Source organism: Melopsittacus undulatus, chromosome 18 (genome assembly GCF_012275295.1).
Source record: "Melopsittacus undulatus isolate bMelUnd1 chromosome 18, bMelUnd1.mat.Z, whole genome shotgun sequence".
In the NCBI taxonomy this organism is placed as follows: Eukaryota; Metazoa; Chordata; class Aves; order Psittaciformes; family Psittaculidae; genus Melopsittacus; species Melopsittacus undulatus.
In genome coordinates, this window is record NC_047544.1 from 1913731 (window position 1) to 1933812 (window position 20082).

A 20082-nucleotide genomic window follows, 5' to 3' on the forward strand; every position below is an offset into this window, starting at 1 on the left:
GTCGTATTTGTTATGCTGCCATAGAAAACATCCTGCTAGTGACCTCCTAGTGCACTGAAAGGGCCAGACACAGTGGTCACCAAGCCCATGTCCTTACTAGCCATGAACTGCTGCATGCTCTTTCACTCACCTGCCTTCAGGACCAGTTTTATACCACCCTCCTCTGATGGGTCAATGAGTTTTAATTGACACCTTAACTATTGCACTCTTTCAGACCAGTAGATTAGACTGCAGCCATCAAAACCCAGTGCAAAGTGCTCCTAGTTATTCCTAGTTATTCCCTGATTTTATCAATGCTGCCAATTCGATAAATCCAGAGATGATGTTTTTTCAGCTTGTGATAAAAGGTTCACTTAGGATTTCAACAGATATGGTGGGGAAATGGCCTAAAATCCTCAACACTCCTATGTAACTGATTCCAGCAGTGAAACCTTGCAGCCTCCCTTCTGCATTGATTATAGCTTGGGGTTTACAAGGTGTATTAGTTTACACCAGAATCAATTCCCATTTCTGACAACAGTCCTGTTACGGATGGATGGAACCTTGTAGGTACCTCTGCACAAACACTGCCATGGAAAGATAAAGGCTGAATGTGTCCATGTGTGTAAATCATCAACCTTTACATCCCTGAATCCATCGCTGGAGTATTCCTGTACCTTTACAAGCTGTTGCTGGAGAGACAAACATCCCAACAAGGAGCTGCTTCAGGTGCCATGGAACAGAGATCTGATCCTTACTTCTCCTACTTAGAAATCCCCAATAACAAATAAGGTGGCAATGAAGCAACAGGGAAGTCGAGCACTTGACAAGCAATGAACAATACATAGGGACAAGTGCCAGGCTCTTTCTGTAGGAGACAGAGGAAACCAAGCACTTCTTGTGCCAGCTTGTAGCCTCCAGAGGTGCCTTTCTCCATCCACTGACTACTGCAGGAGCCTCTGGACCCACTGCAGGTGATAGAAACACACTTAGAGTGGAGCAAGGACAAATACTCAGGCCAGCATTCAGTCTTGAAGACCCAGTTGTCCACTGCTTCTTGCATATAATAGCAATCTGTTTACTTGTACTATATACATCAGCATTTAAAAGCATTATCAACCCCAAACCGAATTGTTTGAGCTACCTATTCCATCCTGCTGCTTGTGGCTTGACACACATTCATTCCAGCTCTGGATCCTTAAAGCTCCAACTGTTCCTTTTCAGGAACAACTACCCTAAATAGCAATATTCCTGTAGGAACAGGAGCCACCCCCCACCTCTCCCACAGTAAAGCTGCATTTCAACTGTATTCATCAGTCAGAAAGAGAAAAACAAGAATCAATGTATCAAGAAAGTCTCTCACCATGAACATTTTCATAGTAAATCTGTTCACTTGCCTGAAATTAAATCAGAATATTATTAGCAATAAAGGAATGATAATACTTTGTGGGCACACATGCACCAGAAAGAAGGAGAAGATGGCAGTGAGGATGCCATGCCTGCACACAGCCTCTGCTTTCAGAGGTAGCTGCTTCACGGAGCAAGTGTCTTGCCTATAGTCAAACCAACCCTAAGGCCCTTGGCCAACAATAATGTAGTCTCCTGCTATTCCTCTATGGGAAAACCCCATTCACCTCCCTCCTTGGGAAGCATCTTAGGTCCAAATATTCCCCAGAAGCCCTAGGTTCAACTACTCTGATTGCAAATAAACCAACCTCAGGGAGATATTGTCTATGATATGTCATTTGGTCTATGCACAAGAGCACTGTGCATGGTAGAAGGGCAAACACTTCTGTGTGCATCAGCTCTAAATCACAGTGGTTCAATCCGAACATCCCTGGCTTAGGAATTTCATGACTATTCAGAATTTAAACCTCTTTTGTTTTTGGACTTCTCCTGGAAAGTTCCTGAAGTCACCAAGCTCTGGGGTTGGGTTTTGGACCCCTGCTTGGGAGCCAGCATCATTGACTCTCTGTTGTGTCCTCACACACATCTCCAGTAGGCAGCCAGTTTCCCAGTCCTCCCATATGTAGAGGAATGGGAGATGGGGTCAGGAGCTCAGGTTTAAAGAAGCTTGTTAAATAACTCTGAGCTTGTTAAATAACTCTGAAGAAGACAAGAACAGGCAGTCACCTCTGTGCAGCATTACTTGGCCACCAAGTTAGAGCCATGGCCTTAGCCCTCACTCAGCTCTATGAAGCCTACTAACAGCCCCCAATGCAGGACTCTAGGCTTTCCACTCCTCCTGACCATGGTTCTATAGGGATTGCAATGCCAAAGCCTTCTGAAAAGGCAGCTTCCCCATAAAGGATGAAGGCAATAAAAGAAGCTAAGGAGGAGGGTTTGCAGGTCCCTTGTGCCAGCTCCAACACTTCAGTGTACCTATTGTACCTAGGAAAGGGAAACAGCCCCATCCCATCCCAGAGAACCATTAACCAGACCCCAAGGAGCACCCGGACACTGGGCATGCATCTGGTTACCCTTTCAAATCCTTCATGCATGTACGTGTCACCTCCCGGGAGCACTTTCTGCAGCTCTTCCAGCCCCTGGCGGATCTGTTCCCTGGAATGAAGGCAGATCACACGTATCAGGAGCTGGGATCCAGGCACAGGAGTCATGCATGGCAAAGAGGGGGAAAGGAGGTAGCTTGGTGTTCATCCAGGCTAATGGATCAGGAGATGCCTTCCTAAGGAGGTGGAAAACAGCAGTGGTGCTCCCAGGGTTCCCACAGCATCCCCAAGGTCAGATCCCATGTGTTTCTTCCTGGTATTCCCTGTGTCATGGGCTGACTTGCCCATGGCTCACTTCCCTCACACTTCCTGACTATACAAATGCCACCAATCCCAAACCAGCCTCCAGCTCGGATTTGAACATCACACCTTCAACTCCTGCTCAGACCAAGCTGAAGAGTTAAAGCCTTTCCCAATAGTTTATTATGATCCAGGGAATGCTTTAATTTCTTTAGAATTCCCAGGAAAATGACAGGTAACTGCAGGCTCAATGGGGTGGGCACCCATTTGCTGGTCCACTGGGTTGCAGGCATCAAACTCTGAAGCCAAGAGCATGCCACACATCTTTAATACTAAGGTAAAGGGTTCTGAGCAAACTACACAAGCTTCATGGGCAATGGGTTGAATCAGTGCTTGGAGGACCACTAATGCTGCAACACTGAATGCCAGAAGCCAGTTTTGTCCCTGAATTTCACTACTCCACAAATCCAATCCATGTGTTCACATCCTCCCTCTCATGTTTGTGAGGCTGATTGCAGCAGCTCATTGACATTACCCACTCTACAGAGCAGTAACTCCCATAGGGGAAAGAGTATCTGGTTGCAATGGGTTATCAAACTATTAGGAACCTACTCTGTTCCTGTGATATCTCAAACTAGCCAGACCCCGAGCTGTGTATTGAAGGTGGGTAGGGGCAATATTTCCTCTATTCAGCTACCTATGCCCATACCCAGCCAAAGCTGAATATAGAATCCAGAGCTTTTCTTGTCCTCAGAACTCTTCTGCAGAACACACAGCAAAGACCTTCAAGATACATCACTGCAATGCCATGAGATGCACTGAGTTTTTCCCAACGGATGCTGAGCACCCTCAATCTCCACATTCAGATGCTGCTTCTGATGCTTGCCCCTACTCCAGCTTCCTGCTTCAGAAAGGCCCATGTTAACTGAAGGACCAGCAAGAAGCCCACACTTTGTCAGTCCCCCAGTAAAACCCAGCAGCTCTCCAGTCAATTGCTTTGGACTGATACCATCCCAATATCCTGTTCCCATCAGCATTTCTAGGGCAGCTGGATGAATATGAAATACATTTCCACATGGGAAACACTTTAGTGTCATCACTTCCAGCCTGAACAGACCAGAGACCCTTGCACTGAGCAGGAACAAGCAGAGAACTGCTTTTCCTTTGGCATCAAGTTAGATGAGGGTCATTCTCTTTACACTTTGAGTTGCAGTAAGTGGCAGGAGCTGCTTGGGCTGCCTGGCTTTAATGACATATTCAAGGCTGGTATGTATGTGGACTGCTCTTTAGGAAAGCTGCCAGCTCCCTCTTCATTCCTCTATAGTAGCTGCTCTGGTATGCCATTTCCTAGACATCCAATATGTAAAACACATGCTGGCTTAGAGAGTCTTCACATGTGTTCCATATATTCTCGCTCCACGTGGCAATGAAGTTAGCAGAGGAAGCAGAAGTGATTAAAGGAGCTCATGCAGCTCTCCTTGAAGTCAGAGAGAAAAGAGAACCCATCCCATCGGTTTTACTGGGATTAACCTGGGATCTACATGCTTCAGAAATACAGCACTCAAACTGTCACTGCCAGAGCTATGCACCCTTGCAATGTAACCTGAACACTGCTGTCTATAACATACCCTAGGCTCTCTGGCAGGGGAAAATGGGCTGGTGATGGAGACAATGAAAGTGAGAGGCACAAAGGTGTCCCAACACTGCTCACAGCCCTGGGAATCACTGAGCGAGGCAGGGGAAGGAAGCTACAAGGACAGAAACGCTGCTTAAACCTCTTCTTACCTGTCTTCTGTTAACCTCATTAGAATGGACCCTCTCGTTGAAAACACAATGAAGGACATCCTCAGCTGAGGGCTGGAGAAGGAGAGGGAAAGAAGAGTTATCCTGAAGGCCCAGAGCTTCACACCAAACACACAGGATGCTCTGAGAGCTATAGAGATTCATTCAGCAGGGTGAAAATGCTTTTCCCAGTGAAGACAAACCAGCAGGAAGATGTAAATAGCACTTGCATCATGCAAGAAAAGCTTCAGCACATCCCGGGATCACCATGGAGACAAAGGCAGGCTGATGGTGTTTATCACAACACATCCCACCCACTGCATTTCTCATCCAACCTCAAGTCGTTCAGTGCCCCAAAGCTACAGCCTCACGCCTGTCCCTGCAGACCCAGGCTGCTGTACTCAGGTTGTAGGCAGCCAAGAGGATTCCATCCCCATTATCTGATCCATGCAAGTCAGGCAGGGAAAAGGGAAGAGTTGGCTTATCTGCTCCTATTGCTGCGTGACAGGAACCTAGGGAAAAGGCAGCTAGTGAGGAAGCAGAGCTCCTCTGTGTTCCCTGGTGCTATCCATGATAGAGTGTGGCCCCAGTTCTTACCTGATGAACTTGTGGGCCAAATGCTCCACAAAATGATAGATTTCATTCCAGTGGTGCAGGACACTTCCCGACCTGGGGAAACAGGACAGGAGACATCAGTGTAACGGCTGCTGCTGTCGTGGCCCAGCCTGATGCTTCCTTGCACATTGCTCAGAGAGGCAGTTGTTGCCTTGTGTAACACTGTCCATGTTGTGACTTTAAAGATCTCAAACTGGCAATGATGTTTCAGGTTTAGCTTTGAAGAGCAGAATGAGTCCCATTGGTGCAAGTGTTTGGGGCTACACTTGATGATAACACAGCAGTTCCATAGACTGTTAGCACGACCTTAAGCTCCTAAACACTATGTGAGTGAAGACCTGTCTCTCTGTGCTGTGGTTTAGACCAGTTCCACCAGCTCACAACAGTCATAGAACCACAGAATGGGTTGGGTTGGAAAGGACCTTGAGATCACCCAGTTCCAACCCCCCTGCCATGGGCAGGGTCACCTCACACTAAACCATATCACCCAAGACTTCATCCAACCTGGCCTTGAACACCACCAGGGATGGAGCATTCACAACTTCCATGGACAACACATTCCAGTGCCTCAACACCCTCACAGTAAAGAATTTCTTCCTTATATCCAGTCTAAACCTCTGCTGTTTCAGTCTGAATCCATCACCCCTTGTCCTATCCCTACAGTCCCTTCTGAAGAATCCCTCCCTAGCATCCCTATAGGCTCCCATTACACACAGCTTTTAGCTCAAGTGTATTTAGAGACTCAAATGCTGTTGGAGGAACAGGTTAGGAAACTTCTCTAGTGCTCCCACTGTGCTGGAGAGCAGGGAAAGTGAAACACCTTCAGCCACATCTCCAGTGCTTGTACCACTCAGCTGAAGGAGGACAAACCATGGACCACAACGGACCACTACCTCCTCCAATGAAACGTATATATTGCTTTGGACCATATATCTACCTCTCATAAGAGGACACCTCATTGAAGTTTCACACATCTTCTGAACCATCCTTTATCATATGGAACAGAGACTCTTTCACAACACACACACCTTCTAGCCAGCAGGTAGGACAACCACACTACACTTTATGTTATGGGAAACTCAGCTTTCAGCCCCTGCAGCTGACTCCTACTTGCTACCCTAGAAGCTCCATCAGCCTTTAAAAGGATGGTTATTTCCCCCCCTCTGAACTGAAGTTGATCATCCCATAGAATGACTTTTGCAGCAGGGCAGCTGGAATGAGATGCAGGCATCAGGTATGTGGGTTGTCACATAAAACCCTGACATTTTCCATGGCTCTGGGAAGTCAGAAACCAGCATTGGCCAGGATAAAGCTGAATCCAAGAGCTCAGTTCAGGGCTGTGCCAGTCAACACGTCAATAGCACATCCTCCTTGAGTGTTTGTCTCTGCAGCTGTTGCCCTGCTGGGCTTCCATGGTTGGATAAGCAGTGCTTTTAGCTCTTCACACAATAAGCTTCAGCTCCTGCTGCATGTCCTTCCCCTCCAGCATCCTCACCCCGGTTCCCCATCAACAGTCCCATCTTCATGCCCTCTGGAACAAACCTCCCCCATCTGAAGTTACAGCTCTTTTTCCATGGAACCTTCCCAAACATCTATTGGCACACAAAAGGAACAACCTGAAGTTCAAGAACAGTGAGCACCTATTTTAAGGGCTCTTCTTACCATTGCTACAATCACCAAAACAAACCCTCTCTACCCCACAAAAGGAGGATGGTTCCTGCTTTCAGTTCCAAAGGCACTGAAGTGGGACAATTGGAATAGTCTACAGCCCATTTGTTCCTCGTCTCTACCAGAACAAGCTATAGAAGTGGCCCAAAATGAAGGCTCACACTTTGCTGACCATAATAACTCCTTCTAGCACAGCCAGGTTTCCATCTGTAACTTGCAGTCTACTTGCAGCCAGTTTCTCCATCCAGTCAAGCCCAAGGGCATGGCTATAATTGCCCAAGAATTACCCCTCCAATACATAAACCATCTTCTGAAACACACTACAGGCTTTTTACAGTCTTCCCTTGACCTAAAATAGACAAAAGCAATAGAACTAACCTTCCTGCAGTCAACAGAGGGTTCACAAAAGCACCATTGGCTCAGTTACCCACTGTGTTACTCAGAAGCCCCGTGATAGAAGACACTTGTCACCTGTAAAGCCTCTCTTCAAGCAGGCCAAGAGCTCAGAGTGGGACAAGTATTTCTAAAGCCTAACTCTAAGGTAATAAAAGCCAGATTTAAAATCATTATCTCTTCATATTCCCAGAGAGGAACACGATGCTCAGCGAGCCAGCACTTTGCAGCTGAATGCTTGATGCTGTAAACTTGCAACGTAAGAAGAGGCTCATTATGAGGATGCCAAATTCTCTTGCTGGAGGAAAACCCAGTAAATGGAAATGAAGACCAAGTAAACCATGATGGCTTTGACAAGGGAATGAGACATTCTGTGGTCATGAGGCATTCTGCATATCTCGACTCAATGCAAGGCTGAGATTGATGCTCCACATGGCTCCATGCTTCCAGACTGACTAAACCCTGCCCTCCTGCAGGTGTTTTCCTCCTGTTCCCTGTGACAAGATGCACCACAACCCAAAGCTGCAGCAACCCAGACTCCTTAGGGTGTCCTGCACTTTCTAGACTGCTCATTCCCAGGCCTCTCATTGCACCTTCTCAATGCACCTTCATTTAATTCTCACTGTCCCCATGCTTTTCTTTAGTTCACAAACCAGAAGAAAACAGAATCAAGCCCACAAACTCTTCCACAAAGACTTCATAGCCCTGCAGCTGATAGAGACACATAAAAACACCCAAATCAGACTGATGTGGATCCAAGTTCTCCTTACACTTGCACAGTTTTGGACTCACTTCAAGAAGCCTCAGAGCTGCCAGAGGTGGCATTGACCCAAGAAGTTTTGCAGCATCTTTTTATTGAGCTCTTTAAACAAAGAACACAAATGAGGCAAAAATAAAGTGTTGTCTTTCCAAATACTTCAGGAGCAATTCAGAGACACTAAATAACACAGAGATGTTTGATTCTTTGAGGAAACATTACTGTTCTGTGCCACACTCGATGGCTCATAAGGGATGCTGTCACACTGGGTCTGGAGGTGCAGTTCAGAGCTGGATAAGCCTCTAAGCCCAACTGCAGCCCATGAGCTTCCTTCTCTTACTGACTAGCGGTGGATGCATCAAAACACAACTGATAGACAAGGAAGCATGAGTGGGTTTACATCTCAAGCAGTAGATACAGTGCAGTGCTGCAGGCATGCACTTGGCCCTGGGTAGGAGGCACCTCCTGCCCATCCCTTTACCAAGGAATAGTTAACCTCAGATTCCCCATAGGCTAAAATCGTGCCCACAGGTCCCGACAGGCAGGGATTTCACAGAGTCATTCAGCTCATTGCAATTGCTGCCCACAGCATTGGGAATTCATTCACTCCTTCAGGCAACAAGCAAAGAGACACAAGAATGAACAAGTTTCTCCACCCTGCCCTGCTAGCACCCCGAGCCCTCAGCCGAAACAAAAGGAACACCAAGCCTCCCTGTGCTTGCAATGGCCACCATCCAAACACAATGCATGTGTTGCTCTGGAATTGGGCTGTGATTCCAGAGAAACAGCCAAGCAATCACTGATGGGGTCAATGAAGATCAGGGATGAGTCTGAATCTATTCCTGCAGACACTCGATTTTACCATTACCTACTAAAGGCTTGTATTTCTTCAGGTTAGAACAGCTGGAATATTGCTCTGCTCTGTAAGGGTCTTGGGGTTAGCTCTGCAGAGGGCTCACGTTTCCCATAGGAAGAGTCACTAGTACCAGAAGCAGTTCATACAGGTCAGGCTCCGTGTCTGGTGATGCCATGTCTGTCTGCTCTCCATCCCACCCTGGCCCCTATGGTCTTCTACACTGAGTGTAAATCTGCACTTAGTCCCACTTAAATCCTGGTAACTCCAGTTACTCAAGCTAGACTCAAACCCCAACCAATAGCCTCCCTAGAGCAGGAGTTTCACTTCAATACGAGTGGTTAAATCCAGGTCAGCTCTGGCTGAGCAGTGAAGGGATCACAGGAAACAGCTTGGATTGCTCACTTCACCTTGCCAAGCATCTTTCAGAGCCAAGTTTTCCTTCACACATGCAAGTTTGCTGCACATGGGTATAAATGCCCACTCTTGGCACACAGTAAGCAAGAGCACAGGAAGGAACACCTCTGACATGGAATGGATACAGCCACAGCTTACTGAGAGCACATCCTCAATGCTATTCCTTCCTCTCTACCTGCAACTAAATTCATCTGGGAGCTGCCTTTAAATGTCCCACTGAGCTTAAGGGCTGGGTCATATCTTCATTAATGACTTGCATGGATGATATTTCTACAATATCAGCATCAGCAAACCCCAAATGCTTGGGTTTTTATCAGCTGCTTCCTTCTTCACCAAGGCCTGTATCTTATCTTGCATCCAGGCTGCACCATCTCCTGCCCTCTCATCAGTCTATGGGAGCCTCGGTCCATGAAGGCCCTCAGCAGCACAGGAACACAAAAGGCTGTGGCTGTGCCATTTAGGACCAGCTCTCGGCGATTCTCCCAAGGTAATCCAGCCTCCACTGTGAGATGCTCAGCACCCCGTGGGACTAGATCCCATGCGTAACCTCAATAGCACACAACTGTACTCCAAATAGCCCTACCTCCCTTTGCTTTTTCTGCAGTGAAAGCACAAGAGAAATGGATTCATCCGGTCTTAATCCATGTGAAGACAATTCCCTCTGCAAAACTGCATCCTCTGGGATGTCTTTGCATCACTTCTGGAGCATAACTCTGCCAGGCTGAGGTCCCATAGGCACAGTATGAGAGGCTCCTCTGCTGCTGCCTAAGCTGGGCACTCTTGGAAGTGATAACATTCAGACATAACAGACAACAGACTGTCCCCTGGCATCAGCCAAGCTTTGCTGGTGTTTGTCACAGGCTGTGGAGCTTAATGGGATTATTCCTGAACAGCTGAATCCTGGATTTGCTTCTCCTTCCTGACCATAAGAAATGGGAGATTGGAGTCAGGTCCCATGAGGAGGGAGTGACATCTCCAGCTGCCTGCAGACAGCCGGGGGAAACCCGGTTTGCTTGGAACAGCAGATTTGCTTAAGGAGATCATTGCAGGAAGTTAGAGCATCCCTGGATGAGAACAGCCCATAACACGTGCTCCTTCCCCATGGGTTACACGTTGACGTTGAAGGAGCTTCTTGCAGCCAGATGTGCTTCAAGAGCCAGTGCTGGGACAAGGACCGAGCCCAGCGCAGCAGCTGGAGCACATCCTACAACAGCACAGGGCAATAATGGACTTGAGGAGTCACTAAATCCATGGGGCAGAAGGGTCAGTGGAGGGCTCCAGCCCTGGGGGCTTCCAGGGCTGTGTTTGTTGGTTTTATTACTCCTTTAATCCCAGCCAGTAGGTTGCTCAATGCTTTAAATGGCTTTTATCCACCACCGAGACTCACGTTTCATGTTTGAGAGCCTCAATCTCTTCTGCCCCACTGTTCTCCATCACTTACAAGCATTTTGAGTCACTTTTATTGCTATGTCAAAGCAAAGCAGTGAGCCCTGAGCCTGTTCTTTCATTGTTTGCCTGAAGGCCTCTATAGGCATCACCTCACTGCATCCAGGACTTCTGAAATCAGACAGCAGGAAGGTGGCAAACCCAGGCTAAAGAGCACTCAGGTTGTTTAGAGCTTCAGCTGAGCCTTGAGGAATGACAGAGTTTTAAAGGTAAAGGATATGGGATAACCCATTCCACCACAGAAAGTCCCCATCAGCCTCCTCAAAGGCTGAACAACTAGGTCCATGGCATATTGTTCCATGGGTAGCTTAAGCACTGTAACCCTCCTCCAAATCCCATTAGAGACCAAGGAAACTTTTACATCAGTTCCTGTTCATTTCTGCACCAGAAAAAAATCCCAGCAATGGAAAACCTGCAGTTCTCCAGGCAGGATTTTTTGCTGGATACCTGGATGCATACACTGGGGTAAGCCTGCCTGCTTTAAAGCTTGTGCCAAGCCTCCTATTATCACCCCAATAACCCCTTAAGCAAGGCTAGAAAGTGATGACTTTTAGCAAGAGATCTGGAAATCAGTGCCTGTTAAAACTGCTTCAGCTCCGAGGTGTACCACAGACATCCATCCGATGTGAGAGAAGGATGAGCCATGCCCTGGCTTTGTTTGTTGATGTGGAGCAATAGCAGTATTCCAACTAATGGCTGAGCAGCCAAAGCAACACAAGGCACTAGGCACTTAGATCTTGCCATGGAATAAAGAAGACTCAAAGCATTAGGACAAGTGGCACATTTCACTAGTCTCAGTCTGACTTTTTACCCAGTATTTTGTAACAAAGTGTTATGGAATTCCAAGTCTTTTATACTAAGGGATTGTGGGAGCTACTGCAAGGCACTCCAGAGGATCAGAATGAGTGCTTTGGCAGCTTGCAACTACTTTCCTGTGTCTGAAATTCATGGTTAATAATGTCAGTACCACGGCTCTGGCATACACATTCTCCAGTATTCCCAATCCCCTGGTGGAAAAGAGCTCCTCTTAATCCAGAAAATGAGCAGAATCATTGCAGCTAGTACTGGCCTATTCTTTTTTGTCCGTTGTTGCATTGGCTTTCCAAAGCTCAGCACGTTTCTATTCCATATTGCTCCATCTGGAATGCGAAGGCCTGCAAAGAGGCAAACTTGCCAGTGCCAAGAAGATGCTGCCATCAGAATTGAGGATGAAAAGAGTGAGGTAGGAAGTGATCTCCGGTATAAACAGTTAAACAGCCAAAATATGCAATTGATTAACAGGAAACAAAGAGAATGTGACTCAGCAGAGCAAATAAAGGTCTCTTTAAATAGGGCTGTTTTCCATCACAATGGCCAAACCCAGACCCTTCCAAAGGGAAGAAGACAACTCTCAGAGCCGGTTGTTACCTGAAAGTCGCTGCTTTAGAGGTTAAGGAGGAGTGTATGGAGCTCGGGAGCAAGTGGACCAGGATGGGATCTGCAGGCAGGAGCACTGCCTCCACCTTTTCAGCTATAGAAGTAACGTCTGCAACAATAGCACCCACTTCCAGGAGCGCCTCAACCTCCTCTGGCCATCGGGAAACCAGAGGGGACCATGGAGCGGCCCTTTTCCCAAGCACAACCGAAACCCATCTGATTTACAGAGCCCAATGGCATTATAGACCAGACCGACCAAAGCACCAAAACCAGAGCCCAGAGCAGCAATTGGAGTCTGGCAGGTCCCTCGGGGACACAGTGACTCCTACAAACCCCAAATCCATGGAAAACTCCTCGGGAGCGGTATCTGCCATCCCAGTGCATGCAGAGGGAAAGAATTCCTTGCAAACAAAGTAGAACTCACTTACTTGTCTAGAATGAAATACAAATCAAATCCCCCGTAACAGGCAGGACCCCCGTTCTCTCGCTTTCCACCTTGTCCATCGCAGGCTAGCATAAAAGCTGCAAGGCAGAGCCATTTGAAGCCAGATCTCAAGATGCTTCGCTTTGCAATGGCCATTGTATCCAGAGAGGAGGAGAAAAAGAGCTCTCTTCTTCCAGGGCTCCTTTATTTCACAGCTCTCCCCACAAAAGCCATCCAACGACCTCTTAAAGCGTCTCTTTATCCCCCAAAGCTCCACTCGCGGCCGTTATCCTCGGGAATGGCGAGGCTTTCCCGTTGTTCCCCCTCGCACTCCGGGTCCTGGGTCTCAGGTTTCAAGATGCACAATGCTGGGTTCCACTTTGTTGTACTTAAAGGGACTGGAGCCTCCCTCGGAGCGGCACCAGCGCTATGCAAACGGAGCAGCAGCCTCCTGGCAAACCCGGCTTTGTCACACGCTCCAGGCAACACAGGCAGGGTCTGAGGGTGGTTTCCCCCCCTCTTCCTTGATTATTGTTATTAGGAAGGATGGGGAGGTTTGGTTTTCAGCAGGGAAAAGAGCTCTGAGAATGCCACCTCGTGGTGGGACCTCGGGCTGAGCGGGGTCTCTGCCTTTAAGCACACCAAACACCTTATAGGCCAGCATTAGGGGTGATCATAGCAGCGATCATGCAGGAATGCATGGACACAGCTTTGTTTCCCACATAGGCAACGTCTGAGATTTAAGGGACCAACAGCTCTGGGAGGGATGAGCAATAAGGGCTCGGGTTGTATACAGCAATTAACAGGGGTTCATTAAGCTCCAGCTGATGCCCTCAGTGTGTGAATAGGTCAAGGTCAGCTTGGATGGGGCTTGGAGCAAGCTGCTCTAATGGAAGGTGTCCATGCCCATGGCAGGAGGTTGGAACTGGATGAGCTTTAAGGTCCCTTCCAACCCAAACCATTCTATGATCATTCTATGATCATTCTATGATCATCTTCTATGTGTCCATGGGGCCTTTTCTGAAACCCACAGCATGGAAGAAGGCAGCTCTGTCAGTCTGGGATACCTGTGGTGCTGCTGATAGGGGAGATGCAGGCCCTGACAGTGCCCTGGGTGCTCACTTGGGTGTCTTCGGTGGGGGGACTCCCTTTGCCTGAGCAATGGCTTCTGTTCCCTAGTTTTCATGGCCCTTCAGGAAGCTGTTACAGCATCTGCATGGGTAATCGAGCAGTAACAAATTGCCTGCGCTGCCCAATGCTATTACCACAAACATCACTGCACAGGAGCTATTTCCCTATGGTCAGTAGAGACATGTCCTTAAATTCACTGCCTGCATCTTCAGACTGTGCAATGCACCCAGCAGAGCTGCTCTGATCTACACGGTGTAGGACAACAGGCTGTGGCTGTGAGTTCACGTTTCGATTGTACCAAGTACAACTCAAGGCTGTCACCCAGTGGCCAAGGAAGCTTTTTTGCTTCCCTGGATTGCTCCAAGTTTTCAAGGGATCCAGAATTCATGTTTCTGCCCCATTTATCTGCCCCTGCCCTGCTTCTGTTTCACTTCCCTCTGCTGCAGCATATAAAGCTGTGCTGCCTTATCCCCCTGGTGATTATTGCACAACCCTGTGCAATAAAGCTACACCCTTCTCAACAGCCTTCCCTCCTCTACTCAGTGTTGCATGTGTATTGCTTGTGTTTGCCTTCAGCCGCTCTCAAGCACTTTGCCAAGGCTGGAGCATCCCTGCAGCATCTCTGCAAGTGGGTTTTTTACATTCACTTACAGGCAGGCAAAGTTCAGCCCAGGTTATCAAAGGGGCATCTGTCATCAGTGATGCCTTTCTGACTGTTCCATTTGCTCACATATTTGGACAGTGATTATTAGTAATTATTAGTATTTGAGTAGATATTCAGCAACAATTAGCACCCCAGAGACCTCAAATTGCATGAATCTGAAGCAATTCAGTCTAAGGTGACAATGATTATGTAGAAACATGCATCTGTGAGCAATGAGCACACAAGCAGCACTGCTGAAGCACTGTTGGTTTAAGTGAATAGCAGGATCTACTGTGGTTGGGTTTCAGGCCAAGGATAAGCATGGATGCCAGCAGGAGGGAGCAGAGCTGTGCAGGATGAAGGATTTGGATTTACTGGCTACAATTCACCCAATCCTATGGGATTTTAAACCAAGGGTTTATTTTTCCTGCTAGTGCAGGGACTGTTGGACCTGCAGTGTCTGCCCTGCCCCTTTCTAAGTGTTATAATCATGGAGGAGGTGACCATTTATCTATGAGGCAAGAGGCTCTATCTTAACTGCTCCTATTGCTCCTTGAAGACTTTCACTGGAATAGGGTAATTGTACTGACATGCTCCAAACTGGAGTCCGGACTGCAGTGAGAAATGGAACACTTCAGCCTAATCATCTTCTAATCATGCTTAAAAGCCTCCTTTGGCTGAGTATTGTCTTTAGTACTGCTCTTCTTTTATAGGGCAAAACGCATAGGGGTATATGCAGGTGTAACAGTGACTTTTGAAAAACCCAAATCAGTGTGGATCAGAGCTGACCCTGTGGCCATGTGCTATGCGCTGCTCTCTGCCATCAAATGTCACCTGCTGGGTACAGTCATCTTCTGCAGTGCTGGAGGATGGAACAGGCTGGAAGAGCTACAGTGAGACTGCTCCTGCTGTATTTGCTCTGCAGAGCTCTCAGCCCAGCAGAGTGAAGCCAATGTGTCCATCTGCTGAGAGCGGATGGTGTGGGAAGGAACTAAAGGAACTTGGGTGATTCCAGGAAGGAAAGTGATCAGCCATAACAAACTGCTGTCTGTCTCTCTCCTCTGCTAGGCCTGATGGGTGCTAACCCACACATTCAGATGCTAACCCATAATTCAGGTGCTTGTGCCTGAGATGTGCCTAAGTGGACTCTGCATCCTGTAGAACAAAGCCTTTAGGGACCAGTGCAATGGAAGCTGAGGGATGTTGCATGGCTGGTGTTCTTCTTTCAGACAGATTTGCAGTCACCTGGAAAACCCAAGGCATTTTCATAGAGCAGAGGAGATCAGCTTTGAAGTTTTAGACAATAGGGACCTTGCCTTGCTAAAACCCCCTCTACTTGAGTGCCACTAACCATAGTCTTTCCATAGGAAAGAACTGAGAATGGAGCAATGGGACGGCTCTAAATCCTGCAAATCCCCTTCCACTAAAACAGGCAAATTCCTTGTGGTGTTCCTCTTTCTTTCTACCTTTCATGCCACGTGAATGGTCTGGAAAGGGAAAGTCTTAACTCTGCATGTCTTATTTGTAATGTACATAAGCTGCCACTTGCCCACCTCTAAGGGTGTCTAAGGGCTCGGCAGGGGTAGGAGGGATGCAGTCAAAGGGCTGCTTTCTGGATGTGCTCACATCTGATAAAGGGCATAGAAACGAGAAAGTAGCCAGAGTTAACCCATGCTAAAGATCTTTAATTGAAAGATATGGTCACAGGTTGATCTGTTTCAGCATCTGAATCATCAAGAACAACACTCTCAGAAGAGATGCTAGGGAAGAACAGTTTCGGGGTCTGTTTTGTGTAGCAGCTCTCGAGCATCTTGGTCCAAGAAAAGCAAGGTTTTCACTCATTCTCATAGCCACGGCAGTATTTAAGGTCCACAGCACGCAAGATATTAAGGGTAGTGCAAGATCCTTGATTGTATGTGTCTTGGGGTCCTGTGAGAACAAGAAAACAGAATACCATGCGTTAATACTGAAGATGGGTGCTCACCGCACAAGTTCCAAAGATACCTGGCACACTGCACTCATTTTTAGTTGACCTGATCCATCTCAAGCAGCAAAGCAAGCAGTGAGCAGGTGGAAATGCTGCTGTGTCAGAATGAACCATCCTAGGCCTGATCTGCAGAGCATCTTTCTCATTACAGGGTCTGCAATCCACTTGCAGCAAGGCTCTGAGTGCTCTGCTGGTGCTCCAGGATTAATTCCTATGAGTAAGACTCAGTTCCTTCCTATGCAATTTAAAAGAACTCCTTGTTTCCCCACAGTACAAGAAATCCTGTTGCAAGTGATCAAAATATGGTCATGGCCTCATAGCAAGACAGCTGATGTAGATGAGTCTCCATAGCAATAGCTGGAGTTCTACAATGGTGTATCTTTATTGCTCTGAGCAATGCTTTTACTCATTGCTGCACTAGAAATACCTTCCATGTATCACCAAAAGATCCTTCTGTAGTCACCATACAAAACCCAACAAAAGCCTGGATACAGATAACATCCATTTGCCTGCACTCACCCTGAACTTCATAAGCCATGTAGCTTGTGAGTCCCCTGCACATATTGGAGATGTCTGGGCCATAGGAGTTGAGGTCCTGGACAGGTCCCTTGACGATGAATGGGATCTCCCTTCTGGGTTGTTCTTCACCTTCCAGGACCTAAACATCAAATAACATCATTCAGCAAGGTCAGTGCCTTTAATGCTATGTGTATTCCTGTTTCTGGAATGATGACTTAGTGTTGTGGACTCCTGTTGTGGCTCATGGCATTAACATGGGGGAATGGCTGCTGAACCCAGAGATGCTCTCTTGTGCCCTAAAGGAACACAGAAGTCTGAACAACAGCATCTGCAAAGCAACGTTCTGGAATGAAAATGCCATTTCCTATTGAAATGACTCAGAGCTATTTTTAGGTATTGCTATCCCAAAATAATTAATGCCATTGGAGGTTTCCTAATTTAAGCTGTTTCTTAGCAACCTGCAGTTCCTCAGGGAAAACGGAGCTGGGGCTGGGGGAATGATGCACCTACATTTTTCCTTTGGGAAAACCACCCCCATGGCAAATTCCCAAGCCACATTCCTGGTCAGAAGAATAAAATCCTTCTACCTGTGAAAACCTCAGCCTCTCAAGAAAGAAAAAGCACAGCTAAGAAACAGCTTGATGAATTCCAGCTTAAAGACAGATGTAGCGTAAGGGATGACTGGGATGGATGTAGGCTTTCTAAATGATGGTGGGATTTGAAAGCCCACTCCAATGTGCTTCCTCTTGCTGGTAAGCAAGGTGCAGAGATGAGCTTCAGGGGCACAGAGATGCACTTTAGTACAAGCAAACCTGGAGCTACAGCTACAAGTGGATAGATTTGCTCAAGCCTGTACTTGGGTAACTCTCCTCTTTTTCTTCCCATCCTGCCTTCTTGCCCTTAAAAGCCAGGATTTTCCTAAGGACTCAGTTCTCACACTTCCAGGGAAGCCGGTGACTGCAAAAGGCTGAATGCTGAATGCTGAGGTGGGTTTTTAAACGCCTGTGCTAATTCTGGTGACAGAACTCATGCTAATGTGATGCTTTGAAAAGGTTCTGAAAGCTTGAATCTTAACCTTTTTCCCTCATTACTGGGTAATTTGTTCTTTCTCAACTCAAGTTGCTTAAAACCCTTTTTAGCCTGCAAAGAATGTGAGGTTACAATGAGTACCAAGCCAAAAGTCTCCAAACATAAAACAATATCCAAAGATTGACTGCTTTTTAAGCCATCATTAAAACATGCAATATCTCCACTGCGAGCATCTGAACCCGGCCATTCTAACCTGTCAAAGGTTAATGTAAAATGCTACTGAAACGGATACAGCTTCATAATCAATGGTGTGATCTAAATGGGTTTTAAGTAACTTGGTTAAAAAGCCTTATTGCAAGTGGTGATATCTCTGTCATCTGTTTGCTTTGCACTGTTGTGCAACTCCATGAGTAGCTACTCTTACCCTGTTCTCTTCAATCAGGCTGCGAAGTCTGTCGAACCCAGGGAACTCTTCTCTCTTCATGGTGGAGATGTAGCAAGTTCCTTCGGGCAGCACTTTGGTTGCAATAAAGCCCTGGAAAAGAAAGGTTTTGACAAGTAGGATTCAGCTTTTCAGTAATTAAGATTGGAATAAAGTCTGTATTAAAGTAATAAATGTTGGTAGTTTTCACCCCAAAACTCATGTGAAGAACAAAGAAAGAAGTCCTCTATTCTGGTCAGCTCTATAGGATATCTTCTGATAAAACAATTGCCACTCACATTATCATAGTTCCAAATGGTTTTCCATGAGCCACGGGTGCTCTTCTGCTCAATAGTTGCCACGTGCCTCTCGTTGTTGAGGTTCAGCTCTTGGTAGCCTCCTTCAACATCAATGTGTTTTTCTTCTGGATTCGGAAACTACCAAGCAGAATTAAACAACATTGTAAGACTTCCAAATCAGCCATTAATGTCCCCAAATCGCTGCAACAGAAGCAATGCTGCCCACAGGGAACACCTGGAGTGACCACAGTGTTTTCAACATGACAAAGAATTAAGATCATGGCATTCTGGAGTAGCTGTAAGAATTAATAGTTCAATGACTAATTCCTATATCTTACAAGGGTCATCTGCTGGGTTTAAGAGGTTTATGTACAAAGATGTTTTAGGTTCATTTCCTCCAAAAGGATGGGGAAAGAAGCAAAGGAAACTCAAGGGAACATAGCAGCAATGGCTGTGGCACTTGGTCCCTGTACTCACGTCTTCAGCAAGGGTTGGAGTCAACAAGACCCCGAGAAGGACAGCAGTCACAATCTGAAATGAAAATGGGAAACCAAAGTGTTACTCAGGTCTGGCTGACAAATCTGGTCCTGAGAACCCTAATTCCTAATGTGGTGTTAAAGTGTAACCCGAATCTTTTTGGGCTGCCATAATGGAATTATGATAGTCCTTGCTTTCCCCTAGAGTAATGCAAACTAGACATGGAAAAAGCTTATTTAAGAGGTGAATTTGCATTTGCTTCTGAGACTGCACAATAATACCCAGATATTTCACTAGAAGGAAGAGAAGGGATTTAAATCCCTTCTTCTGGAGCATCACAAGAATGTACTTGATCCATTAGGGCATTGCTCCAGTTCTCCAAAAGCACTGGTAATAATGGACATGGCTTTTAGGCTTCCTGTAGATCCTTACCCCTTCACCTGAGGAGATTGATGGGGCCTGAGTTGCTCATTCTGGAAGAGAAAAAGCTCTCCAGAGAATACCTTTTGCTCTAGATAGGCACACGCACTTTGGAGAGATAAAGGCGATCGATTTGAGTTTAGAAGGAGGAAAAGAAGCATGCATACTTACAGTGAGTTTCATCTTGACCGCAGGGCTGACACTGGTGCGGGCAGAATGAGTGATGTGAATTTATATATGTTTCCAGAATTAGGTGTGGAAGGCTTAAATGTTGAAATACAATGATTTTGCCATTTGTATCCCTGTTTGCGAGTTCCTGAGCATGGTTTCCTGCTCAAAATCCCTTATGAATATGGGGATTGTGCTTATGCAAACTGGGACCTGGTAATTATCGGGTCAGAAACCATTTGCAATGGAAAATCAAACATGTCTTCTAGTAACCTTCCAGCTAATTGCTTCTGAAAATTAACAACAAACTTAAGACCAGCGATAATCTAAGTTGTAAAAACCCAAAAGCCTTGAACTAGACAAATAAATCAGAGCCTTTGTGCCTTCCAAAATGTACTGCGTGCTGCCCATGTAACCACAGCGCCCAATGAAATCCATGGCCCGAATACAACATTGAACGACATACAATCCATAGGCAGCTCAAGCTG

The 20082-nt window shown here is 46.6% G+C and overlaps 2 protein-coding genes across 2 annotated transcripts in view; both read right to left on the minus strand.

The window, feature by feature from the left end:
• ANTXR1 (ANTXR cell adhesion molecule 1) overlaps positions 1–13009 on the minus strand; it is a 61977-nt gene extending 48968 nt beyond the window's left edge. The window contains exons 1-5 of the mRNA XM_034070433.1: positions 12505–13009; positions 5109–5180; positions 4515–4586; positions 2460–2541; positions 1343–1376 (exon numbers count right to left, since the gene is read on the minus strand). Of these exons, the coding sequence (XP_033926324.1) occupies positions 1343–1376; positions 2460–2541; positions 4515–4586; positions 5109–5180; positions 12505–12656 (412 nt within the window). The 5' untranslated portion in view covers positions 12657–13009. The remainder of the gene's footprint in view (positions 1–1342; positions 1377–2459; positions 2542–4514; positions 4587–5108; positions 5181–12504) is intronic.
• Positions 13010–16108: 3099 nt separating this feature from the next.
• On the minus strand, positions 16109–19645 carry GKN1 (gastrokine 1; the record flags this gene model as incomplete). Its single annotated transcript, XM_034070594.1, has 6 exons — positions 16109–16203; positions 16781–16919; positions 18234–18344; positions 18530–18667; positions 19007–19060; positions 19598–19645. Coding segments are annotated over 6 exons (585 nt in total), but the record flags the coding sequence as incomplete, so codon positions are not given.
• Between the last annotated feature and the right edge of the window lie 437 nt (positions 19646–20082).